Below are 26,051 nucleotides of genomic sequence, written 5' to 3'. Positions count from 1 at the left end.
ATGCGCTCCAACCGGCTCTGGCTGGATTTCTGCTTGTTAATATGCAGAGCTAGTGTTAGCATATTAGCTGCTAACAGTGGCCCAGAAATAAATAGGAACAAACTTATACCAAATACCAATACCAGAGTATTGTCAAGTTATCATAAGAATAATCCACTAAAACATCATCCTGGGTTCAGCGGCTGCTATGACAAAGCTTTATTACATTAATCTCTGTGTTATTTTAGCTAAAGGACGTGGAAGCAACTCCTGACCTGGATGCAGGACATATAGATTAGATCAATATTACAGGTAATAAATGAATACATTTAAATTTGAGTATAGTCTTTTAATTTTGCAGAGCAGAAATCACTGCACAGTTTGGGAACAAGTAAAGTTCCACCACAAACCAGACATCAGGAACTACAGACATTTTACTTTGGTCCTCCACTACTGTAAGCTATGGAGTATAGAAGTACAGGAGGAGAACGGAAGCAGTAAATAGTGGTATGAGGTGATCAGTGGATCTGAGTGAGCTTTCATCAAGGCCAAATGAACTTCTTGTTTCTTGGTAGAAAGCGTCACCAGCAGCTGCACCAACAATGACACAAGACCAGACCAACAACTGACAGAGCTTAAAATGAAACAACCTCCCCTTCCTCTCAGAAATCTGTAAATGATAAGGAACAAAACTAATTCATCTTCATTTATTTTGACATGTGCATCATAGGAACACAACCCGGTCCCTAAATGTTGGACCAGCGCCTCAGGGTTCAGGTTGTACCTATGACAGAGTAGAAGGCGTCCTCTGGGGAAGCGGACTGGGACCCAGTGGAGGCGGCCGACGACGCGGCTTCTGCATGAAACAAACGGTGTTGTTTGAGCCATGTTGCACCCTTTCCTGTGAAATGGAAGCTTCCTGTTGATGCACTCACCCAGCGGGGACTCACACAGGTGCACCAGGTAATAGGACGCTCCATCCTCTGAGGAGACAGAGGCAGAGAAGGCTGTGGTCTGTAACTGAGCAGAATGTCCTGGGTCCAGTGGCTGTAGGTTCTCACCTGTGTGTGTCCTGCCTGATCCAGGTGTTGGTGCAGACGGGTGTCGATCTACTGCTGTACGGAGAACAGAGAAAAGTAACGCGCTTCAACCTTAGCAACAGTCAACGTATTCCAGTTCCGGCCACACTGCTGAATCCTTGCTTCTATTTGTCACCTCTGCGCCTGTTTGCTTTGACGAGCTTAATAAATCCCATCACCACCAGCAGAACCGCGAGTAAAACCGTGACCACGAGCCACGAGGTGAAGGATGAAGTGTTGAACTCATGGACGTCTCCGGTGGAGAGAGCGTCGCCTGAAGGAAGACCTACAACACGCTGCAGGTGTCACATCTGAACATGTTCTATCCACATGTTGCCTCCTCTCACCTCGCTGCCGTGACACGACCACCAGCCGGCTCTGTGCTGATGCTGCTGCTCCAGAGATGCTGCACCCGTAGAGTCCTTCATGCAGGCTGCTGACCCTGTGGATGGTGACATTTCCTGTGGAGCTGCTGCTGATGAAGACTCCGTCTTTATAGAAATGAGCTAAAGGCGATGAAGCCGTCCTGTTTCTGCATCTCAGAGTCACAGCATCTCCCTCCATCACAGGAAGAGCAGGAACCTCCAGCATCACAGAACCATCTGAGCAACAAGCAGCGTGTAATGAGTCCTGTAGTAACGCCATCGCAGGGTTGAGCTCGTAAAGATACTGCTGGATGTGAGTTACCAGTGACAGTGATGATGACGCTGTTGCTTCTTCCTCCTCCTCCATCGTTACACCAGTATTCTCCACTGTCGTCTGCATAAACATTTGTAATGGTGCAAGAGGAGCCTGTGGGTATTACTTTATTTGTTGTTTTACATGAAGGAATTGTTCCTCTTAACTTGTGTACGACTTCACAATAAATGACTCCGTCACAGTAAAACGTCAGAGGCTCATATTCAAAGAGCTGTGCTCTGTTTGGCTCAATACGAAGAGAAGCTGCATCTGCAAGAAGAACGAGACACAGTAAACAGAGCAAAATGACGTCAGGGAAACAGCCTGTGCATTAAATAGGTCAAAGGTCGGGACTTCTGAATTTAGAGCAGATGTGAATAGAAATTCTATTTTCTGCTGACGCTTTGAGGTGAAACAGTTAATGTGGGTCAAGAAAAAGCACCATGAGACACTGTCACATTCAGTGATGATGGACGCTGCAGTGGTGACGTGTGTTTAAGAAGGTAATGATGGTCATCAAAAGCAGACATGACCTTCTTCCTTCAGCACCAGAACCATTAGAACGAATCTACCACCACCTGAAGGAGACCCCGTCTGAGCCGGAGGAACGTTCTGCGTGGGAACTTACCCGGTGTGTGGGCTTCACACAGCAGGATCATCACATTCAACACTAGAGTCAAAGCAAAAGCCAGAGGTGCTCATCAGACGTCTCCTGCAGCTGCAGCTCCCATAAACACAGGGACTAAGATACAGACTCTCACCCAGGTTCCTGCTCAGAGCTCCGGCCTCCATGATGTCCGGCTGCAGAATGTTCAGACCGAACGATCGGGAGCTGCAGAGGTGTCACTTCCTGTTTTATGGTTGTTGCTGTGATGTGCGTCATGATTGTACTGTTGTTGATGAGGTATCAAACATCACGACAAACACCAGGACTATAAATACACACGCAGCCTCCAGTCAGTAGCTGTAACCAGTGTTTGTGCTTCTCAACCCAAAGGTCACGGAGGCATCAGCATCGCGGCATAAATGGATCTGAAGCCCGTTGGACCCAGGCTGAACAGCACGTCCACCATCAGCTTCTCTGTTCCCTCTTCATCTGCTTCCTCCTTTCTGTGGTTTAACTCTGTTACCGACCACAGGCACCTGAATTCACCACAAATATTTAAACAGGTAGGAGCTGCATGTCAGATAAATACTGCACTAATGTAAAAGCTACGCTCATGAACAGACGTATTTAATGTGTGTAACATCAGCCACACACCAGATGCTGCTGCTTTCACAGACACAGACGTGTACGAGGGGTCGTCATCGTTCTGTTTAGAGAAAAGTGGAAGTCAGCGCTTTCAGAGCTCCTGAAACCAACATGTCACAAACAGGCTCAAGGTTTGCATCAAACCAGAGACAACACCGTCCAAATGACAGTGAATGAGTTTAGTGTGAATAATAATCAAAGCAAAATAACGGCCTGGAGGAGAGACAGGCAGGGAGAGCGGGGGGGGGGGGGCGACCCCCCCCTCCATGAGCTAAGAACCTCAGACAATGACACAACTGTTGCTCAGTGGTTTAAGGTGTTCATACAAACTAAGCGTACGTCACCAAAGGGTCGTCCTCCATCTTCCCACAACTCAGCAACCTTAAAGAGAAGTGAGAGAGGACCAGAGCCATGAGGGCTGCAAAAGCCTTGATATTTTTAAAAATAAAGTGAAAATGCAGCTTGTACCTGATAAGCTCTTTGTGCTGCATTTCTATGTATGAAAAGTGCTGTATGAATAAAGATTCATTCATTCATTTATTCATTTAACAAAGGAAGTAAGCAACAACTATCTGATGGGTGCTCGGGACAAAGCATCAGTCATTACATTAACACTGCTGATGTGAGTTTTACGGCTGAAGAAGTAGCATCTCAAAACCTCTGGTTTGGATTCTGCAAAGACTGAAGGAAGGTTAGAGGAAAAAGATCTGAAAACAAGCAAAGGAAAACCTCTAGAGCCAAAATAAAGCTCAAAATGTCGCAGAGCTCTCTCTCTCTCTCTCTCTCTCTCTCTCTCTCTCTCTCTTTCCTCTCTCTCTCTCTCTCTCTCTCTCTCTCTCTCTCGCTCTCTATGACTCAATAATTGTCATGATTTTCTAGCGATAAAACCCACTGGACAATCACCCCGTGCTCATTCTGCTGCAACAGTACGGCTCCAGCCCCACTGGACTGGCGTTGATCCAAGCGTGGAGCAGGACAGGATCTGAACAGAGTCGAGTTTTTAGACATTAAAAAGCATTCTGACAATGTGGGGTCCAAGTGAATTAGCTTGGGCCTTCACAAGGTCAGTCAAAGGAGAAACAACGGAGGAAAAGTTCTTACAAAAAACACGGTAGTAACTCATCATTCCAAAAAGCGGCTCCTTTTAGTGGAGGGTTTTCCCTCCATTTAACACTTTGTTCAAAGGAAAGATGCAAAATCATGGAGAAACACACAGTTCAGTGAAAAAAAAAGTAAAGATAAGACTTGGCTGTTGAACCTGTTGTCTACCAGAACCACGAGCTGGGTTTGGTTCACTGCACACAATACTAGTAATCCACTAGATTTAACTACAGTCCAGGCTGAGACCAAATTAAACACAGTCACTGCTTATGTCGCATCCAGCTGCAGCTGCAAAGACAGAATCTGCTTAAAAGACCAGCACAACATCTGTCATCCACCGCTACACAAACAGACACAAGCCTGATCTTCATTCCCAACCAACACCAGTCACACATAAAGCAAGTTCAGTTAATCGTTTAGAGACGAATGTAAGGTTCCAAAAAATACTAATATGTGACGTCAATAATAATAATAATAATAAAAAGGACAAAGGAATAAACACTCTGTCTTTTTTCTATTGTGAAAATCGTTGAATCACCTTCATTACTCACCTGAGTCTCATTCATCTTAGAGGCACTTAAGAAAATAGAAGGTCATTAAATATTAACTTTGATCCTTTGATTATTACAATGTTACCAATATCATCACTATTAAATTGAACAACAATGCTGCCAACTTTCTAAGAACAACCATAGTTCTGTATCAAACTCAAACCATGTGCTCTTTATTCTCCACAAACAGCTGGTGTTTGTGACGACGCGTTCACAGCACCGACAGCAGCACGAACACGCAGAAAATGACAGGAGGAGCAGAACCAGCGGGTCCAGGTGGGTTCTGGCTGCTGGAGGAGCGAGGAACAGCTGGAAAACAAGGTCAAAGGTCATGTTCTTAAATGGACGCCATCCTTATAGAAATCTGCTGTACTTTCAAGGAAACTTCACAGCATCATCAGACCAACACATGATGAACATAGATCACGTTCAAGCGTAAAAGTAAAGAGGTAAAAGTAAAAATCACTTGTTGAATTGAGTTTAACCATTAGAGTCTTGGCTTTTGTTTTGATACAGGGTTAATATTTACTCACGTGCGTGTGAATCACCAGATCATCACAACAGACATCAACATCACACTCATCCCTGTAGAGAAGACAAATGCAAAGAATGAGAGGCAGAAGGTGTTTTACATGATAATTCTCCCGTTTCCAGGTGTAAATGCAGATAAGTGAGCGGCTGCTGGTCCTCGTGTTCTGACCCAGTCTGAGGCTCATGACGTGTGACCACAGCACAGGTCAAAGAGGTGAAGGAGGCGCCTCCTCCACACGCTGGGTCAGTGTGGTGTCACAGAGAAGCAGCTGAGGGACAGAACATCTGGTGAGGAGCCAGTATGTGCTCAGTCAGACACATTTACTATTAGACAAACCTCCAATACGTGAAGGTTTTTACCTCCATTAAAGGTTTCACTTCATCTTTAGGGGCCCTTTGGTTGAAGATGTGTGGTTTGTGCAGTGAGAACAGTCACTAACGTCATAAGAACCTGCTCTGAATGTGTGTGTGTGTGTGTGTGTGTGTGTGTGTGTGTGTGTGTGTGTGTGTGTGTGTGTGTGTGTGTGTGTGTGTGTGTGTGTGTTCTGGTTTCTGCTCGTATTAAAACACTTTGTCTCGCGTGGTTTCTGTGTGTTTCTCTGTAAACGCTGCGTCTGTGACCTCTCAACCAAACCACAGCAGACAAAACGCAGTCACTCATATTTAACTGAGCACAAACCTCTGCTCTGAGGCAGCAGCAGCGTCTCCATCACGCGCTGGAGCTGCGTTGCCATGCCAACCAGGTCAGAGCTGAACGTCCAGCATCACCGCACACTGACAGAAACAAAGCTCCGCTTCACTGAGCTTCACTCACAGCAAAAGTATCAGATACTGTAATGATGGAAACACACAGAACCACAAACTGGAGGCAAATAACAGTGACTGGTTGTAGTTGAGGAAGTTAACTTTAGTAAAGGTGGTACCAATAATAAGGATGAAAAATGAAAAGGTTCTAAGCTGTACTAAATGTCACTAACTGAATATGAGAATTCATCATCATCATTGTATTTCCCACTAAAATCCGAGCATGAGACCTTGTGTCTGAGAAAACAGTGCAGCTTCAATGTTGATACACAGTAGAGACGTATACGAGCTCAAAGAGCCTCAGTTCACATCTTTATGTACTTCACTTCATCGTAGGTTGGATAATGTGTCTCACCTGAGACCTGCAGCCAACTCTCTGCTCCATGAGATCCTACAGAACCGCACACGTGGAACCTCCATCGGACCAGAAGTGCTGTGAACGCTCCTGGATGGAGCTGTTACTGTCACCGCTGAAGGAGACGGAGCTGTGGACAAAGAGCTGCAGTCTGGATGGAACCACTGAGACCACGCTCCACGCCATCAGCCGCGTTCTGTAAAGGTGCATCAGCAGAACCGTGGAGAACATGAACGAGTCGCGTCACCGCGTCCATGCACTGGAGCAGCAGTGACGGAAGCTGTGGAGCAGCCTCCATGTCGTCCTCCTGCAGATCCACCGAGCAGCAAACGCAGACGCTGCTACTGCACTGGAGGGAAAACCTGATGCTTCACCTGGAGACGAGCTGCAACCACCGAGAACCACAGAGAACCAAAAAGAACCAAAAAGAACCACCGAGAACCAAAGAAAACCAAAGAGAACCCAAGAGAAGTTTGTCTTTAAGGCTGAAGTCACTTTATTGGCAATGTTCAATTTACAGAACAAAAAGGGCTCATAGTTGTTGAATGCGACCTCGTCAGAAGGTGCTGAACTTTAAGCAATAGTTACTGCGACGATCTGAGGATCCACAGATGAAATGATGGATCTGGAACCTAGAATGTTTTCATTCATCAGATAAAACTGGGCTGGAGCGTCACAGTTTGAGATCAGATCACTGTGATAAAGCACTTTGCTCCTCAAAGTTCCATGAACGATGATTCAACAAACAGGGGTTGTCCATTACTTTTTCCTTTCTGTGGCTAATTGTTCCCAGCAGCCTAGAAAACATGAAAAACAACCAAATGAAATGACAATTAATGGTCGTTACAAATAACCACAATGACAGAAAAACACAGAATTGTTAACAGTTTTGCAGATTTCTTAAGACGTGTAGGTTGTAGGTGAGAGAAACAGACAGACACAATGATCTACACTTTAATAGTGACTGGAGATGATCCAGCGTAGGAGCTCTGTCTCTTCCACTCATTCTATGTGTTGAACCATGAATCAAGTCATTTTGTACTTTTGACAACGTCTGCGTTTTCTGTACCTCTGTGTTTCCGACACTGAAGGAGTCCCACCACCAGCATCATCATCATCATCATCATCATCAGCACAGACACACGGAGGAAGAAGAAGACAGGACTCTGAGACGTCTGTGGATCAAACGCTGGCGTCGTCTCTTCAGAGGAAGGAGGAATAAATGCTGCTGAAAAAACAAGCAGCTTTAATCCAGTTTGTTTATACAAACCCCATTCTTCAAGTCAACTAAGGGCGCAGCAGTAGAAATCATCTGTATGAACAGCACCAGCACAAGCTTCAGTTGCAGTGAACAACTCATCAGGTCCAGAATCAGCAGCACGTCTCCATTTAAAACACAAAGGCTGGAGACAACAACGTTCACGTTCTGGACCCAGAGGACGAGTTTGACTGGAGTCAGATGAACATCCATCCATCAACAAGGAGACAAGGAGCCTCCGTTCATCATCTGTAGATCAACTATGACGACCCTGGACCCGTGGAGGAGGTTTCACACCTTCACTCACAGCAGCACTTTAGCTTCTCTGAGCTAAAGCTGCTACTGTAGGTTTACATTTAGTGATGTAGTAACATGTTGCATATACACAAACACCTGATTGATGAACATATAATATTCATATTCAACATTAATTCAATTATTATTGGTTTAAGGTTTGTGTCACCTGTTACTGCACAAACAGACAGAAACAACTGAAAACGCTTCATAGTTCACATCTTCATGTAGTTGATGCATCACACTGAGTCTGACCTGTGACCTGCAGCCAACTCTCTGCTGATTCTCCCTGAGATCCTGAGATGCTGCACTTGTAGAATCCTCCATCAGACGCAGAGATGCTGCGAATGGTTACGCTGCCTGTGTGTCCAGTGTTGATGAGGCTGCCGTCTTTGTAGAAGTCAGCTGGGAGGTTGGAGGGGGATCCTTTCCTCCTGCAGCTCAGACTCACAGCTTCTCCCTCCACCACAGGCAGAGCAGGACTCACCAGGATCACGTCAGCAGCTCAACAACAAAGCAGACAGTGTTAAACAGGACCCTGATGTTTGACACAGTCGTACAGTCATATTATTTAAACACATGGATCAGATCAGAATGAATCACACATCACATGTGACAACATGAGCCGTTGAACCCACCAGTGATGCTGATGTTGACAGATTTGCTCCTGTTTCCTCCTTCATCCTCACAAACATATTCTCCACTGTGTGAAACATAGGCAGGTTTGATGATCATTGATCCTGTTGATGTTTCCCATCGATCAGAACCTGAGGAGTCCGTTTTCATCACTCTCCAATCAGCTGCTTCATCAGAACCAGCACAACTTAAGGAGATGGATTCATAATCAAAGAACTGCAGCCTGTTTGGATCAATGAGGAGAGAAGCTCCACCTGAAACACACACAAACAGAGATTTAACCTGTGTGAAAGTAATATGTTAATGTTCACACATGTCCTTCAGTGAATCAGTCTCTGACCTCCTTCCTGCAGGTTAAAACTGTTCTGACTCTGAACCGTGAGCAGCAGCAACGTGTGAAACACTGGAGAGAATTACACATAGAAAAACACATGATGTACAATAACGCACAACATGAAGCTCTGAGTGTAAAAGAGTCTGAGCTGCTGATGTGTGAAGGTTAGGAAAATAAAAGCCTCATAGATCAGTTTAAAGCTGTAAGTGGAGGCAGGACTCACCCCACGCTGCTCTGACTGCTGTGACCTTCATGCTGCCTGGTTGTGACTGACGTTCAACAGAGAAGCTGATGATGAAGAAGAACCTCCTCTTCCTCAGCAGGAAACGCTGGTTACAGCGTTCAGGCTGTTTCTGCCTGTTTGGTGACTCAGAACTGGTTCATACCAGTTAATACCAGTAGGTTGTTGTGGCTGAGGACATGTATGTGTGTGTAGAGCAGCTGGTGCCTTGCTCATGGGTGGAGCAGCAGAGGAAGAGGATGGTTCCTATTGGCTGCAGAGTTTGACATGAACGCGTTTAAATCTCACTCTAATTCAGTTCAATTGAGGAACTGAGGAAAGTTTGAACTATTAGGTTAAACAGACGCGTCTGCTAAAGTCAGGACCAGAACCTCCACAAGCTGTTTGACCCAGTTTGATGCTCAGAGGCTGCTTGGTTGGTTCAGTTTAGCTGCTGTCGTCAGCGTCTCTGCTAAACAAACACGTCAACGTTCTCAATCATCTGTAAACTAAACGTCCAGAGATCAGTGAACGCATCTTAAAGTATCAGTATCTGAGCAGAGCTTCAGACTGAGACTCATCAGTTAAAACCACTCGTTCCATGAAGTATTACTATAAGTATTTATACCATGTGCGTGTTTTTATACGCGTGTCTCTTATTTTTTAGTGAAATGAGACCAGAGTCATGACTTTAACCTTTTATTGATGCACATGAAAAATAAAAAGCTTATTATGTTAAGAAGCATCAGTTGATCATCATGTGATGCGTTCACAGACTCTAATGCATGTGTTAGTGGCGTCGTGTGGTTTGTGTTTCTCAATAATCGCTGACCAGAGGAGACGACGCTCACTGTGTATTTTAACACTCGTATCAATGAGCTCCAGTGTTTGTATTTAGCTGTTTTCTGTTGCGTTTGCCACAGTGAAGCCGCAGCAGCAGCAGCAGCTGCAGAATCACCATGACGACGGTGGAAGCTGCTCTGACCAGGTGGAGACGATAGAGGCGGTCTGAGCAGAACCGGGTCTCTGTGGGAAGAACAGAGCCTCATCACACAGAACTAGAGGAACGGGTCCAGATCCTCACGTTTACTCCTCTCACCTGTGACAAGCAGCCTCCGCCCGCTGACCGTCCAGCTCCAGACACCTGACACCTGTACAGGCCTTCATGGGTCTTAGAGACCCTGAGCAGAGACAGGGTTCCTGTGGAGCTGGTGCCGATGAAGACGTCGTCCTGGTAGAAGACCGCTGGGACGGCGCTGAAAAATGGACACTTGGTTTAAAACAGGAAATTAAAGATCTAATGTCCGAGTTCAAACATTATAAAACAAAACACAGCAAAAGAATATTCATGATTCAAGTTGTACAGACAGGTGAGCTTCACATCTGAACTTTGGTTCTAAATTAAATATATATCAAAATAAATAATAGCTACAAACCTATACGACGTCTACAACAGAAGATGAATAGAGAAATATATTTTCCTGTACAACCAAAGTAAACAACAGCCATAACAGATGGTTATTATCGTTTGGACCCGTCCAACATGTGTCATTTATTCCAGTGCAGCTTCAGTTTCCCACAGTTATTCAGTCCAGCAGCAGAAACACCATCACTGTCGTGAAACCTGAGCCCAGATGAGACAGAGGCCTGTGTGAGCTGGAAGACAGAGGAAACACTTCATTACATCCATAAAGTGTAAAGAGTGTTTTTACCACAGTCACTGAGTGAGTAACACATCACGTAAGACAGTCTGTGTGTGACGGACTCAGTGACTGATGGGACGTCCTGATGAACATTGACCCTTCTGACCCGTCACCGGCTCCGTGGCTCTGACTGACGAGCAGCTCTGTGCTGATTCTCCAGAGTCATGGATGCTGCACCTGTAGAGGCCTTCATCAGGTTTAAGGAGCCTCTACTTCAACCAGGAGCCGTCCTTCACAAACCTGCTTCTGCAGAGCAGAGTCACAGGTTGCCTCTCCAGCACCTGATGGACCGGACTCTCCAGGACCACAGAACGTGTCAGACTTGGGCAGGCGTCGGACCCACATGCACAGCACAGAGGCAAGGTGATGATTAAACACAGGTTTATTTTGTAATGCAGGGTCAGACGGTCCAGGTCATACACAAAAGGCTCAGCAATGAAGTACAAAGAGGGAGCAGGCAATCTCGAGTCCAGTACGCAGGCAAGGTTCGATACACGGAAGATCTCGGTGACGGTACAGACAAGGGATAAGCAAACTCACGGTCAGTTGGTTAGTCCAGGTTCAGGCAGGAAACGACGGTCAAGGAAATCAAGATCAAAAACACTAGGGAACTAAGAAACTCAACAATCTGGCAAAGGACTATAGGAATAGGTGGTGGCTAAATACACAGAGTGATTACATAATTACTGACAGGTGTGGATACTGGGAACCGGTAAGTGACAGCTGACAGAGACAGGAAGTTTAACAAAATAAAACAGGACGTGGCGAGACACATGGCGTGAAACATGACAGAACGCGCTGGTTACGGACATCAATACACTGAATGCAGCGTTTATTTACCCCCCAGGGAGAGAGTAAAAATGCAAATGTAGGAAGCTCAGAAATTATTATCTAGACTATTAATTACCAAACAGATTAAACTTAAACATTTATATTATCAATTATGTTATTGAATGGCTTCACTTAATATCTTAAGTTAAGTAAAAGCAACATTTTATCACTAATTTATAATTAAATTAAGATCATTAAATCACTGAAATCATCAAAAACAAGAGACACTCAAAACAAATGTATTGTTGTCCTACTTTATTTTAAATTCAAAATCAGAATCTACCAGAATGGTAGATTCTGATTTTCTGATTTCTGATTTTCTGAACAGCGGTGAGACCCTCTGCTTTGAATCAAACTAAAGCTAATGAAGGTATAAAAGACAGTGAAACATAGTTTCTCATGCATCAGTCATTTGAATATAATAAACAGGAGCCCCCATTGTAATGCACCTCGCAACCAGACTGTAAGTATGCCATACAATGTACCATGTACAGTAGATAGTACATTATGTACAGTATATATGTTAATATGTATATAATAGCAAACAGTGTAACATCACAAACTAAGAAATTAAATATGAAACAGAGATTTACAGAGATGTTCATCCTGAGAGTGCATTTTTTCCTCAGACAAAACAGAAAAAGTTTAGTTTTTTGTTACAAAGGTCCACAGCAAAATAATATTAAAATCCAGATGAGGGTTTATGAATAAAATTATCTCGGGTTCGTGTCTGTTACTTTGCTTCAGTAGAACTGCATCAAATTCTGTTTCTTTTTAAAAACTAGGAGTTTCATAGACAATGAGACCAAGATCGATAACATAGACCTCATTTACAGTAGAAGCAAACAGTTTAATTTGAGGAGTTTGTTCTCTGTAACCTAGAAAACAGAAATAAAAAGTGAATTACAATTAATGCAATACAAATACAAACGAAGAATGCATTTATATGAAATCACTGTTGTGTTTCTAATAACCTTTTTATGAATAATAGATTTTTGTGCAGATACAGACAGCTTTACTTTTATTTAATACTGGTGTTCTAAGAATCATATGAATAAATGAAGTAACCTTAAATATAAATATAAAACATTTAAACAACATGAACACTGACCACAGAAGCTCATTCCTTCCTCGGGACGATAACAGCATATGTTGACTTGTTTGGATCTGAAACGTTTGTTGACCTGGAAACTGAAACGTAGGAAGAAAATAACGAGAACATCAGACTTTAACCGTTGATAAAAGTCTGTGAACGAAGGTCTCTGTTATTAGTAACGTTTCATCTGTCATGAGACATTAAGCAGATTCTTTCTGTAATTGCGTTCCAGACTTGAACCATCATGTGCTTTTCCAGTGTAGATTCTGAGGCTCCATCAGTGGTTCAACACGTCTGCATGCACTAATGTGTCACCTTTGTGCTGCATGATGACGTATCACCTGACTGAGGTTCTGCTGCATCTCATCAGGCTTCAGCTTTTTTAGCTCGTGTTTCACGGTTCCCTTCTCGTCATTCTCGTCATTCTTGTTCTTTTCATTGTTGTTTGTGGGGTCAAACCACCGGCTCTGAGACGACGTCTAAAAGCGGGTCCGCGTGGACCCAGACGGTGGTTTGGTCCACGCGGACCCGCTTTTAGCAGCATGTGTGAACATGTGGAGAAGACGTTTAAACGTGGTTCATCTGTTCTGCTCAAAAACCACACTTACAAACAGACACTGATGCTGAGTTACCTCACGTCACACAAAGACTTGGTCTCATATGAACGTGAGTTACATTAATAACAGATACTGACAGTTTAAACGTGACCGACACTAAAATAAGACCTCACTGGAACTTACCTTCCCTCTTTCTCTTTGCTGTGACAGTAGAATAAGTCACATCGTTTGGATCAGCTGCGTTTTGCTCTGGACCTGAAAAAACAACAAATCATTTCTTTGTTTATTCCAACACACAATTAGAGTGAGAATGCTGTTAATATAATACCAAGCGATGGCAACATCAGGAAAAAGGAACATGAGAAACTAGAGAAATACCAAGGGCTCAGAGAAGAACTGGAGAAGGCTTGGAAGGTGAAGGCCACAGTGGTGCCTGTGGTGATCGGAGCACTGGGGGCAGTGACCCCCAAACTGGAGGAGTGGCTACAACAGATCCCTGACTCTATTCAAATAAACTAGTATAATGATGTTATGATTATTATGGTTTGATGCAGCGTTAGCGTTCAATGTCTAAACAGTGTTTCTCAATGACATGGCTGCAGTGAATTCTGAGACATCTGAGCAATTGGGTGAAATAATACTACTACTACTACTACTAATAATAATAATAATACTACTACTAATAATAATAATAATAAATATTTGATTTGTTTACTTGCAAATTATCCAGCGTAGATCATGTGACCAGAACAACGTTCTCTAAGAATTATCCTGTTTTACCTTAAAACATACTTGTATTTCTGACGACTACTGTGTTTTCTGTACCTCTGTGTTTCCGACACTGTACAAGTCCGACCACTAGCAGCAGCACAACCACAAACGTTAAGGTGAAGACAGCTGTTAACACAGGAAGGAGCCTGTTGGAGCCAGGACTTGGAGACGTCTGTGGATCATCTGCTGCTGTTGTCCCTTGAGAGGAAGGAGGAATATGTGCTGGTTAAAAATAAAGTCATGTCTTCACCTAAAGTGAACTAAAGACACAGAGTGAGAAACTTTACAGAATAAAAAAAACTCAACTATGAAAAACAAAGAAGAAGAAGAGGTAATTTGAAAGAGGAGTCCAAAACAAACCTTCCTTCAACAGAGGAGGATTTAGACAATGTAATATTTATTACAGACTTAAGAGTTATTTGTCCCACAGTGAAGAACCTGTCTTCAATCATCATCTGTCCCCATAAAAATCAGCCATTATCGACTCTGCAACGATGGACCTGCTCTCTACCTCCAGTCCTTTGTCCACATAACGTGTTCTCTACAGGTGTGAAGTGAAGCTAAGGAGGATTAAGGTTGGACTTAACTGGACATGAGGTAAAACGTTTCTAAAGAAGACAACTGTTAAAACGAGTCAATGTTGAGTCACGTTCACCTGGATGACAACAACCTCCACTTACAGCAGCAACTTAGCTGTTTCCTTCCAATGACAGGACTTAGGTCACACTGTTCAGTTGTTTAAATGCTAATAGTAATAATAAATGCTGCAGCTTTAAGAAGCTGCTACGTTAACATTTAGTAATACACCATGTTAGTGGTGACATACACATGCAACTTGGGATCAGTTCATTCCAGTTATTATTCTGTTTAATAAATATATAATATTCAAATCATCATGATTTTAAATATTATTTGTATAATAAATAATATTATTTAGCTATCGGTTGGTCTCACCTGTGACCTGCAGCCAACTCTCTGCTGATTCTCCCTGAGATCCTGAGATGCTGCACTTGTAGAATCCTCCATCAGACGCAGAGATGCTGTGAATGCTCATCTCTCCTGTATAAGTCGTCCTGATGAGGCTGCCGTCTTTGTAGAAGTCAGCTGGGAGGTTGGAGGGGGATCCTTTCCTCCTGCAGCTCAGACTCACAGCTTCTCCCTCCACCACAGGCAGAGCAGGACTCACCAGGATCACGTCAGCAGCTCAACAACAAAGCAGACAGTGTTAAACAGGAGCCTGATGTTTGACACAGTCGTACAGTCCTATTATTTAAACACATGGATCAGATCAGAATGTATCACACATCACATGTGACAACATGAGCCGTTGAACCCACCAGTGATGCTGATGTTGACAGATTTGCTCCTGTTTCCTCCTTCATCCTCACAAACATATTCTCCACTGTGTGAAACATAGGCAGGTTTAATGATCATTGATCCTGTTGATGTTTCCCATCGATCAGAACCTGAGGAGTCCGTTTTCATCACTCTCCAATCAGCTGCTTTATCAAAACCAGCACAACTTAAGGAGATGGATTCGTAATCGAAGAACTGCAGCCTGTTTGGATCAATGTGGAGAGAAGCTCCACCTGAAACACACACAAACAGAGATTTTTTAGAGATTTATTCATATTTATACATTTTCTTCAGTTAATCAGTCACTTACTTCCTTCCTGAAAGCTGTGAATTGGTTTTTGAACTGTGAGAAACAACAACGTTTGAAACACTGGAGAAACAACAGATACACATCAGATACAATTATACTGAGCACAGAGTAAAAACACATCATGTACAGGACAGTACATGAACCTGAGCTCAAACCCAGTTCTTTCACTGTAATGTGACTGCTAATGCTGATGGTTAGCAAAATAAGAGTCAGAGTATCATATATTGGTTGAAACTCTACAGTAAGTGGAGGCAGGACTCACCCCACGCTGCTCTGACTGCTGTGACCTTCATGCTGCCTGGTTGTGACTGACGTTCAACAGAAAGGCTGATGATGAAGAAGAACCTCCTCTTCCTGCAGGAGACGCTGTTTCTACCTACAGTATTATAGTGTCACAGTGCTTTCAGAACTACTAAAAAGGAAGAAGAGTTGGTGGACAAGTGATGAAACAGGAGGCACAATAAGAAGAAGAAACTGAACTGAACCCAGAGCAGGTTGTATGAGGATCCTACACGATGACACGAGGGTTAGATTTTGTCATCCAGGTGGAGAAAGTTGACTTGAGTGGACTTGTCAGTTGGTCCTGTAAAGACCACAGTGGTAAAGACCATGTCAAGACTCATGTGAACTGGTCTTGACATGAGCAATTTTTCTGGGCAACATTTCTGCAAGCCAGTACATATATTTATTACTGTGCAAAAACCCTCCAATGACCTTATACTCACTGTACCTGTACTGTACTGCGTTGCACTGTGCCAACACAAACTGTTCTGTCTCTGTGTTCTCTAAATCTGTACTTGCTGTTGTGTGAAGTAATTTCCCCACTGTGGGACTTTTAAAGGTTTTTTTTATCTTGTCTTTTACAGAAACATGTCTACACAGCAGGGAAACGACCAGACTTCACAGAGCAACTAGACTACAACCAGTACACTTACTAAACTCTGCCCCCTTCTGACCCCGTCCCCATCCTGCTGGACTTTATGATGCAATCATAGACCAGTCATAGCTCTATTTTACATACGTTTAACAGGCTGAGAAAGGGAAGGGAGCAAGATAGAGCAGAATCAAGTGAAAAGTCATGTCTGCACATGTTTAGCCTTTATTTGAATTGAGTGAAGTGTCCAGTAGCATTATAGTGAGCACCTTGAAATAACCCTATTAGCTCTAACGCATAGAAAACAGTCTTTCTTCAGTAAGACAAGTATTAGAATAACAACACACATACAGTAGTACTATAAAAGTGATGGGTTTATCAAATAAACTCAATGTTTTATGCCTCAACACTGTTGTGTCTAATTTGTTTGGATGTTTGGACCATTTTTGATTTGATTCCTGCATGAAAACGTTACCAGATAGTCAGGTTAGTTAACTTTTTGCTTCATTCACACATTCCACAGATTAAATAAAAACAATTTTTGTGTTATTGTAAATGATTTTTAAATTATTTTAAAAGTCACAAATATTGTTTAAAAGAAAACTACACCGAATTTTAATAGGAGTTGAAAAAAAAAAAAAAAAACACTTACACAACTGAACCCAACAAATCCCACATACAGCAAGCATTTAATTAAGACAGCAACAGTGGAAAAACTCCCTCTGTAACGAGGAAGAAACCTCCAGCAGAACCAGGCTGGGTGTGGGCGGCCATCTGCCTGGACCGGTTGGGGTGAGAGGACAGAGAGAGAGAAAAGCGCAGCAACAACAAGTAGCAACAGAGCACAGGCAGGATGGTTGGACCAGAGACTGGACACAGGTGGGGTGGTTGGATCCACAGCCCATCACAGACACGTACCTCTGAGTCCGAGATGGTTCCTGTGACTAACAATCAGTGCCAGTGACCTGAACCATCTCTAACTATAAGCTTTATGAAAAAGGAAGGTTTTAAGCCTAATCTTAAAGGTGGAGAGTGTATCAGCTTCTCGAACGTGAAGAGGGAGCTGGTTCCAGAGGAGAGGAGCTTGGAGCTAAAGGCTCTGTCTCCCGTTATACACGTCCTTATTTGGACATGAGGAAAGACCTTAGGTAGTGGTAAAAGCAGGCCTTCACAGGCTGGGGTTTTCAGAGCTCTTTGTAGAGGGTCCGCTGGTAGCACACAGCAGACCTTTTCCGACCTCTCAGTTCTCTCTGCAGAGGAACAAGCAGGTGAATTCGGTCTCTGCCTCTCTTGCTATTACTCTCTTGTAATCATTATCTGATTGTATTATTTACCATATATAATAAATCTGTATGCTATTGATTTAAACTTCAAAGTTGAGTCCGTGTGAAATCTCTGCCGTGGTTGAAGCAACAAAAATACACGACAATAAGAAGGAGCCTTATTATATTATTATGCATTGAGTACTTTGTAGGTGAGTAGGAGAATTTTAAATTCTATCCTACATTTTACAGGCAGCCAGTGCAGAGAAGCTAATGTAGGAAAAATGTGATCTCTCTTTCTAAGTCCTGTCAGAACTCTGGCTGCAGCATTTTGAATAAGCTGTAGGCTTTTTAAGGAGCTGTTAGGACATCCTATGAGTAAGCAGTTACAGTAGTCCAGCCTAGAGGTAACAAATGCATGGATCAGTTTCTCTGCATCGCTCTGAGAGAGGATGCTTTTGATGATTGATTTTGATGATGATTTTAGCTATATTTCTAAGGTGGAAGTAGGCGGTTCTGGAGATTTGTTTAATGTATGATGTAAAAGAGAGATCCTGGTCAAAGATGACACCAAGGTTCCTCACAGTAGAATCTGAAGCTAATGTTATGCCATCCAGGGTGGCTATCTGACTCAATAGTGTCTCTCTCAGATTTCTAGACCCAACAATAAGAATCTCAGTTTTATCTGAGTTTAGTTGAAGGAATATTTGGGACATCCAGGATTTGATGTCTTTTAAACAACCCTGAATTTTGACTAGTTGATCTGTTTCATTTGTTTCCAAATACATATATAGCTGAGTATCTGCGTAACAATGAAAATTAATAGAATGCTTTCTAATAATCTCACCTAGAGGAGACATGTATAGGCTGAACAGAATTCTAGTGCTTTTTTAGACATATTAGACTGTCCTTCCATGCAATGCAGTTTACATTTATTTTGTTATAACGCCAATGCCTTTCTAGTTGCGGTCCTGTGTTTTAGCCTCACAAACTGTGGCCTGTCTGTGAGGTTGTTGATGGTTCAAACAGCCAGATGTTGGTCCACACCTGCCACCTCCAGCTTCCTCCGCATCAGTGCAGCTGGATGGTGTTAAAGGCACCGGAGAGCCGCTGCAGGTAGATCAGGGGTGGACAGTCCTGGTCCTTGGGGGCTGACGTCCCTGCTGGTTTTCCAACTCTCCCTGCTGATCACCTTCATCAAGTGTCACTTAGCTTTTTCACCTGCTGATTGACGGAACACACCTGATCGAGGTGATCAGTGGTAACTGGGGCAGATAGAGTTGGTGAGTAGTGTGTTGCATATGAATTTACAAAAAATATTATTAGCCATGACTTTAAGCATGCGGCGGTGCGGTGGTTATTCACCTCACAGCAAGGAGGTCCTGGGTTCGATTCCCGGAGGTGACCGGGGTGCCTTCCTGTGTGGAGTTTGCATGTTCTCCCCGTGTTCGTGTGGGTTCTCTCCAGGTTCTCCGGCTTCCTCCCAAGGTCCAAAAACGTTGGTTGATTGGCTTCTCTCCATTGCCCGTGAGTGTGTGTGTGAATGGTTGTTTGTCTGTGTTTCCCTGCGATGGGGTGGCGACCTGTCCAGGGTGCACCCTGCCTCAGACCCATAGCCAGCTGGGATGGGCTCCAGGCCGTTGTTTGGAACTGTGTATTTCAATGCTCACAATGCTGGACAACTAACACACTCACAGGACCTGTACCACCATCAGCCTCTCTCCCAGTGCATAATTAAGTAACAGATTTATATTTTCATCTCCAGTCGATATCGACTAAAATCAAACTGTCTTCAGGTTAAGTTTTCGAGAAGATAGAATACAAAGATCAGACATCCGTTTTCTCGTTAAAATTGCTATAAGCGCAAAAGGAGGAAAAAGGAATTTATTCAAAGCACAGTGGTAAAAAAAACTATAAACCAGCTGAACATAGTTTTTTCAAAATCAGACAAAGAAATTAATTTGAAGCCTTTCGCATTTTTGAGAAAACGGCTTCTCGTTTTCCCAGCTTTAAATCTGGTGGGGAAAATGTGGGAAGGTGAACACGGAGGAGATGCTAACTCCAGACAGAGAGGCCCCGGTCCTCCTCGGGAATGGAACCCAGGACCTTCTTGCTGTGAGGTGATAGTGCTACGGTGATCAGGTTCATAAACACTGGGTCATTTTTCAAATTACACACATTACAGCATTTTGTCTGATTTGGTTCATCAAGTGTCCTTTATCTGATTTAAACATAAATAAAAATTGTATTTTCTTTTAAATGTTCCCAACAGCGTAGAAAACATGTAGAAAACTAATTAAATGACAGTTAATGTTTGTTATAGTTGGTTTATGATTCTCTTTTCAACACAACTATTATGACAAAACACAGAATTAGATTCCACATAGATGGATTTAGAAATAAAATGTTAACAGTTCCTAATATGATTATATATTTTTTTATTATTAAACTCTAGAAAAGTGTAATTTGTTTTCACTGATGATTCTTACCTGAATCTGGTGTCTCAGAAGAAAAGCATCCAACTATATGTAAAGACAGGAAACAAACTCAATCAAACCCTGTGACTGTCACAAACGCAGCTGCTCAAGGACACAGCACTCTGTACAGAGGCAGTGGAGCGGTGGCAGGGACCGTATTCAGCCACTAGATGTCGCTGTGTCTCTTAGTGGGGAGTGTGACTGCGCTACGACGCTCTATTTAAGACACATCTGGTGCCGGAGGCGGGTATTGAAACGAAACCCTTCTGCTTCCCAGCTCCACCTACTGAGCTGCTGGACCACATCATGCATGTCTATTCCAATGAGCTGTGATGATGTTATAATTATGGTGCTTCATGTCTCAACACTGTTTCTGTGGCTGCAGTGAACAGAAAAACCACAGGTCAGAGTCTGAGTGAGTGGATGAGATCAATAATAAATACTGTATCACAGCTTTGTTTAAAATAGCAGCATGTATGAAGTGAATGTGTCTTCAACCCACAGTTTGACCTAAAGCTCGTAGAGTCTGATCGACTCTAAAGTTCTACAACTGCAAACAAAGACGTGTAGGTTGTAGGTGAGAGAAACAATGATCTGCACTTTAATAGTGACTGGAGATGATAAAAGCGTAGGAGCTCTGTCTCTTCCACTCATTCTATGTGTTGAACCATGAATCAAACCTTTAGTCATTTTGACCTTTTGACAACGTCTGTGTTTTCTGTACCTCTGTGTTTCCGACACTGAAGGAGTCCCACCACCATCATCATCATCATCATCATCATCATCATCATCATCATCATCATCATCATCATCATCATCATCAGCACAGCCACACGCAGGAAGAAGAAGACAGGACTCTGAGACGTCTGTGGATCAAACGCTGGCTTTTGCATGACCCAGCTACATTCTTGCATCCACAGATGCTTTTCATCACTGGTTTTCTTGTCTAGTTTATGTTGGTCCCACATTTTATGGTTTTCTGTTTTAACAGTGTGCCTTGTTGGTTCCACTGAGTATTTGATTATTTAGTCCCTTTGTTAGTTTGTGCGCAGGTGTTTTCTATCATTGTGTATATTGTCATTTGTCTTTTTTGTTTAGAACACCTTGTGTTACTGTGCCTCTGTTGCCAGTGCTTTTAAAACCACCCCAGTTTTCTAGTTGTGCATTCGGGTCCAATCAAACAGGTGCATTGTAACAAAACGCCTCCACTGGGACTGTTAATAGTTAATGCGGTGTAATAACTAGAATAGTGTCATAAATGAACAACATCCATCCTTCAGATGGCATCAAGTCTAAAGTTCAACAGTTACTCATTTACAGAAGAACGATAAAGTTTGTAAAAGTGAAAGAAAAGCTTTGTGCAGTCACTATTATAGTTTCCACCTCTTGTAGTGGGTGGAGTATTTATTAATTTTATAGTCTTCTGTGCATTTGTTGCTGGTCAGATGATGGTGGATGACACCGAGTCACTGTGAGTGGTGCTGTGCTCAGTGTTCATCGTTCTAGTTGGTTTGTAATGTCTCTTATTGCTTTGTGCGTCTTGTTACCAATTTATCTTGTTTTGTCTGCTCAGCAGTGACTTTAGTTATTCAGGAAGTGTTTCTTGGTATTTGTTGGTTAGTACCTGTTTGCTAGTATTTGTTTGTAGTATTTTGTGATTATACACAGGCCTGTGCAGTGCTCTTTTTTTTTTTTGCCTATTGTGTTTTGTTGCCTATTGTGTTATGTTACACTTTCTAGTTTACAGGTCCTTCCCTTGGTTGTGTTCTTGTGTGCTGGTGTTTGTCTGACTGTCAGCAGCCTCATCACTCGGCTCTGGACGAGTACTGTTCATTGTCCTTCTGCTCCAGTTAGCGGTTCTAGCTGGTTTCTAGTTGGTTTCTAGCTGGTTTCTAGTTGGTTGGTCGCCCCCCTCCCCACTTTGTAGAAATGTGATGAGTTCTTACATGTTTATTCATCTTCAGTCATAGGCTCTCTGTTTAACACATTAAGTAATTGGTGATAATGATGAATATTATTCTTGTTATTATTTCATATTGTATAATTTGTCTGATGATTTTTTATGTTTACAGAACTTCAAAATGAAGAAGGCGAGTCTGATGTTGTTCTCAGGTTGTTTCATTGGTTTATTGATCATAGTGAGCAGAGGTAAAGACACACATTAATTAAACCATGAACCTACGCTACAGAATATGTGTACTAAGGTTACATATTACTACATTTTTTCATTCCAGATGCATCTGTTTCAGCATCAGAGGCCAGTGAGGAGCAACGTGAAGCGCAGAACGGTACGTGTCCGGATTTGTGTTGGGCCTAAAATAATGTCTACTTGTTCTGGTAATATTTTCTTCATCAGATTCTATGCTTTTACTCTCTGGTTTATCACTTTATTATTTTAGGAATTTTTTACAGAATTGTACTAAAAACAAGTCTCTGACATGGCTTAAGTAAAGTAAAGAGGTCGGTACAGAGAATAGCTTAGACGCAGCCAACGGCTCAGACGGGTCAGTCTCCAGGCAAAGTCCAATCACGTGGCAGAGGTGCGAGAGACAGTTGCTGTGACATTCCTCAGTTTTACAAACTATTCAGCCAGAAAAAGAAAATGACAATTATGATTGTGCTAAAAGAATGAAGTTAATTGATCAAACCACACTATACTGACACTATGACATGTGATTTATTGGTTGTTGTCAAAGGACACTGTAACATGAAGGAAGGAAGAAGCAGGAACCAGTCTGAATGATTTGACGGATTTTGTTTATGTTTTATTTTAGGTGGGTTCTCATTTAATAGTCACCTGACACCTTTTGAAGTGGTCTCTGCTGTGATCATTGCTGCGGCCGTTGCTGCGGTCTTTGCTGAAGTCTTTGCTGTGGACTCTGCTGCGGTCTCTGTTGTGGTCTTTGCCTTTGTCTTTGCTGCGGTCTTTGCTGTGGACGCTACTATTGTGGGCTTTGATGAGGTCACTAATGTGGTCTTAGCTGTGGTCTTTGCTGTTCTATGTAAATACTTGGTTAAAGAAATATCAAAATTGAATAAAAAGGTAGTGGATTTGACACAGATACAGAAACAATCCCAGTGTATGCTGGAAGAACTGGGTGGATGGGAGACAGTTTTCTTTTTACTGACACGCCTGAAGCTGGACCAGGAAAAGCAGAGACAGGAGTTCACTGAGAAACTGAAGAGAACAAAGAAAGAGATGGAAGAAACAAAGCAACAGCTGCAACTGGTTGAGAAGGAAATAAAAGAGAGTGAGAAAGAAATGGCAACTGATAAAACAGAAGAAGGTTTGAGAAACAAACAAAAGGTGTTAGATGCTCTGAGGAAACTAGACGAAAGAAAAGGGGATTTAGACAGACGGATAATGAATGTGGAGAAACTGCAGCTGGAGACAGAAGCTGCAATCAAAACAGCAACACAAAGAAAAGAAAAAGTGGAGAAGTACAAAGAAATGATGAAATCACAGCTAAATGGAAAAGAAAGTCAAAGTGAATCAGTTCATCTTCACAGCGACTAAAGTCTGTGACACTGAGGTCCAAAGTCAGACATGTTTCATAATTTGTAATTAAATCAGACACGTTTATAATCACATTGTAACGTACTGTAGATCATTGTCTGTTATTGATTAGTGCAACAGCTAAAATTCAACTTGTTATTTGTGTGTGGTATATTTATGTACCATATTATATTTTATTACACATACTGTGTCTGCTGCACGTCTGAAGAATCAACAATGGTCATGTTAACATTTGTATTTTGACAGAATTGTTGTTAAAGGAATTTTTCCAGGAAACAGACATTTGCTTTTGAGTAAACACCAGTTGTTGATCACACTGGGCCAGAAGTTAGAATAGAACCAGATGTCCAGCTGATGTTTGAGGGTCTAGAAGCTCATGCTTGAGTCTGAGAGCGTGGTCAATGACTCGTACCTGGAACCGTAGGGTTCTGAGGCTGACGCTTCTGCAGGAGAACAGCTTCTCTTCACACTCTGCTGGTTTTCGTTCTCACCCATGTTTTGATAATTACATGTCATCAATTGTAATAAATCTAAAAGTATTAGTTTAAATGTTAAAGCAGTGGTGGTGTGAGTTTGTGTATTTCAGTCAGATTTCTGTTTTATCACTGTTTTATCTCTGTGATGTTATAGAAACTTAATTATTTATACACTGCTCCTATTGATGCTCTGTAATCAGTGCAATTAGTGTTTACGTGTCTTTCTTCATTAAAATTAAAAATTAGATTTTTGTTGAGTGAGTTAAAGTTTATTACAATAGAGATGGCATCAAGAAAACACAGGTACTGTAGACGTCTGTGTTCTGCGCTGTATTGATCTTTATCCAGCAGGTAAAGAAGAAAAAGACTGAAGCTCAATTGTTAAAAAAAAAAAGAAAAATCAGTTTTGGCAGTGAATCAGTTCAATGACCCAGATGTTAACAAGAACCGGGCATTTAGTAGAAGTTGGATGAAACTGAGCTAATTTTTTAGACTGGGCTCAGAATAATCTGACAGTGCATCTCCGTCTAAATGACAAAGGCCTCGTTTGAGGACAACAATATTCACACAGGGAAGACAAGTGGTTGGAGGGCGAATGTCGGCCCCTGGACAACGTTCCTCACAATAGTAATAATTGATTACTGCTAGCTATGGATTACAGTTAAAATCAGGGGTTTTATATGGTTATAGGTGTGTGTAGGTAATTAAGTAAGGGAAAACAAAACATGAGATCAATTTTATTTATCTCACAGTGGGAACATTCGGTTTCTGGAGCTGCTACAAAGAAACAGCAAGATGCAGAAACAGTTGGTAAATAGGAAATGTGGAAATGGAAAATAATGTTTTTCTATGTTATTATTTAGAAATAAACATGTAACGTGTAAACTAACATGTAACAGATCTGTGACGCACATATTTATGGTGTATATTTTAAAGTGCTGCAGACACTTGTGTTGTCCAGTCTGACAGTGAAGGACTAGCGCTCCTTCCTACACTGAGAGCATCCGTCTCCACTGAAGGAGCTGCTCAGAGCTCATTCATGTGCAGTGGATGAGAGGATCGGTCCGTGATGGATGTGAGCTCATCCTCCTCCAGAGTCCAGTAAACAGGGCCGACCTTCCTCTCCTGCTTCTTCAGTCTTTCCTGCCTGCTCCTCAACAGACCACAGCTTCTGTTGGTGCCTGGGTTAAAGGGGCCTGTTGTGTTTAATGTGCAGCACCAGCACAGGAACTGGCTGCTTGTGTGTGTCTCTGCCACTGAGAGCGCTGTGCATCGTGTTGGGGCACAGGTATTGACTTTGAGCCTCAACAGTAGATGTTGAGCGGCTTCGGACGTTATCACGCCATTCAATGGTCATTATCAGTGGTTATCAGCCCATACGTATGAGCTGGTAGGTTCCCATCTACCTGCTGGCAGCGGTGAATAGGTGCAGTAGGTCGCTGTCATTGATCCATAAGGTTGATCACGGCTCGGATGATTTAACAGCAGAGTCAGTGGGGGCTGTTGAGCGGTTGTTGTTCCGACGGGAGGATCGAAGTTTTTGATTTTGATTTATTAGCGAGCATAACTTAGCAAGTAGCTAGCGGTATTGTGTTAGCTAACTGTAACCTGAACCCCCACCCGTTATCCAGCCCTAACCCTAACCACAATGACCTCTAAAGCTGCTGAACGTAGCAGCTTAGCTAGCTGTTAGCTGTTAGCGAGGAGGCAGAGCGGGAACCTACTGGCCCGTACGGATGCGCTGATAAG

At 42.6% G+C, this 26,051-nt stretch overlaps 4 protein-coding genes and 1 long non-coding RNA gene across 19 annotated transcripts; 1 reads left to right on the top strand and 4 right to left on the bottom strand.

The window, feature by feature from the left end:
• Positions 1–189: 189 nt before the first annotated feature.
• LOC114846844 (low affinity immunoglobulin gamma Fc region receptor III-A-like) lies at positions 190–2,615 on the bottom strand. Of its 10 annotated transcripts, XM_041068841.2 has the most exons (9): positions 2,498–2,608; positions 2,365–2,406; positions 1,746–2,006; positions 1,406–1,660; positions 1,195–1,344; positions 1,041–1,094; positions 915–962; positions 764–835; positions 198–649 (listed from the first exon to the last, which is right to left on the bottom strand). In XM_041068841.2, exons 1-9 carry the CDS (start codon positions 2,526–2,528, stop codon positions 642–644), a joined length of 921 nt encoding a protein of 306 aa, XP_040924775.1. In that variant the 5' UTR covers positions 2,529–2,608; the 3' UTR covers positions 198–641. The 10 variants fall into 10 exon arrangements, with proteins under 10 accessions (XP_055369830.1, XP_055369818.1, XP_055369835.1 ...); XM_055513855.1 differs by having other exon boundaries at positions 190–835; positions 915–986; positions 1,041–1,091; positions 2,498–2,615; XM_055513860.1 differs by having other exon boundaries at positions 191–835; positions 1,041–1,091; positions 2,498–2,611.
• Positions 2,616–6,808: 4,193 nt separating this feature from the next.
• On the bottom strand, positions 6,809–9,339 carry LOC114843769 (sialoadhesin-like). 2 transcript variants are annotated; one of them, XM_055514028.1, is made up of 6 exons: positions 9,076–9,339; positions 8,859–8,921; positions 8,521–8,772; positions 8,138–8,386; positions 7,400–7,558; positions 6,809–7,127 (listed from the first exon to the last, which is right to left on the bottom strand). In XM_055514028.1, exons 1-6 carry the CDS (start codon positions 9,104–9,106, stop codon positions 7,090–7,092), a joined length of 792 nt encoding a protein of 263 aa, XP_055370003.1. In that variant the 5' UTR covers positions 9,107–9,339; the 3' UTR covers positions 6,809–7,089. The 2 variants fall into 2 exon arrangements, with proteins under 2 accessions (XP_055370003.1, XP_028986431.1); XM_029130598.3 differs by having other exon boundaries at positions 7,400–7,555; positions 9,076–9,333.
• Positions 9,340–9,758: 419 nt separating this feature from the next.
• Positions 9,759–11,545, bottom strand: LOC114851033 (uncharacterized). 4 transcript variants are annotated; one of them, XR_005897405.2, is made up of 5 exons: positions 11,316–11,545; positions 10,785–11,096; positions 10,509–10,696; positions 10,172–10,328; positions 9,759–10,098 (listed from the first exon to the last, which is right to left on the bottom strand). It is a non-coding gene; the product is annotated as an uncharacterized LOC114851033 (long non-coding RNA). The 4 variants fall into 4 exon arrangements; XR_008696544.1 differs by having other exon boundaries at positions 10,509–10,728; positions 10,882–11,096; positions 11,316–11,542; XR_005897404.2 differs by having other exon boundaries at positions 10,509–10,728; positions 10,838–11,096; positions 11,316–11,541.
• A 462-nt stretch (positions 11,546–12,007) lies between these two features.
• On the bottom strand, positions 12,008–15,508 carry LOC114851032 (low affinity immunoglobulin gamma Fc region receptor II-like). The gene is made up of 6 exons (XM_055514153.1): positions 15,368–15,508; positions 14,985–15,233; positions 14,085–14,228; positions 13,443–13,514; positions 12,718–12,797; positions 12,008–12,477 (listed from the first exon to the last, which is right to left on the bottom strand). Exons 1-5 carry the CDS (start codon positions 15,462–15,464, stop codon positions 12,727–12,729), a joined length of 633 nt encoding a protein of 210 aa, XP_055370128.1. The 5' UTR covers positions 15,465–15,508; the 3' UTR covers positions 12,008–12,477; positions 12,718–12,726.
• A 6,137-nt stretch (positions 15,509–21,645) lies between these two features.
• LOC114851031 (uncharacterized) lies at positions 21,646–24,891 on the top strand. Of its 2 annotated transcripts, none has more exons than XM_029142553.2 (4): positions 21,646–21,780; positions 22,382–22,457; positions 22,544–22,597; positions 23,084–24,891. In XM_029142553.2, exons 2-4 carry the CDS (start codon positions 22,391–22,393, stop codon positions 23,824–23,826), a joined length of 864 nt encoding a protein of 287 aa, XP_028998386.1. In that variant the 5' UTR covers positions 21,646–21,780; positions 22,382–22,390; the 3' UTR covers positions 23,827–24,891. The 2 variants fall into 2 exon arrangements, with proteins under 2 accessions (XP_028998386.1, XP_028998387.1); XM_029142554.2 differs by having other exon boundaries at positions 21,718–21,818.
• The last annotated feature ends 1,160 nt before the right edge of the window (positions 24,892–26,051 follow it).

This window comes from Betta splendens, chromosome 2, assembly GCF_900634795.4.
Source record: "Betta splendens chromosome 2, fBetSpl5.4, whole genome shotgun sequence".
In the NCBI taxonomy this organism is placed as follows: Eukaryota; Metazoa; Chordata; class Actinopteri; order Anabantiformes; family Osphronemidae; genus Betta; species Betta splendens.
The sequence above is the reverse complement of the archived record's forward strand: the minus strand, read 5'-3'. Positions and strand labels throughout refer to the sequence as shown.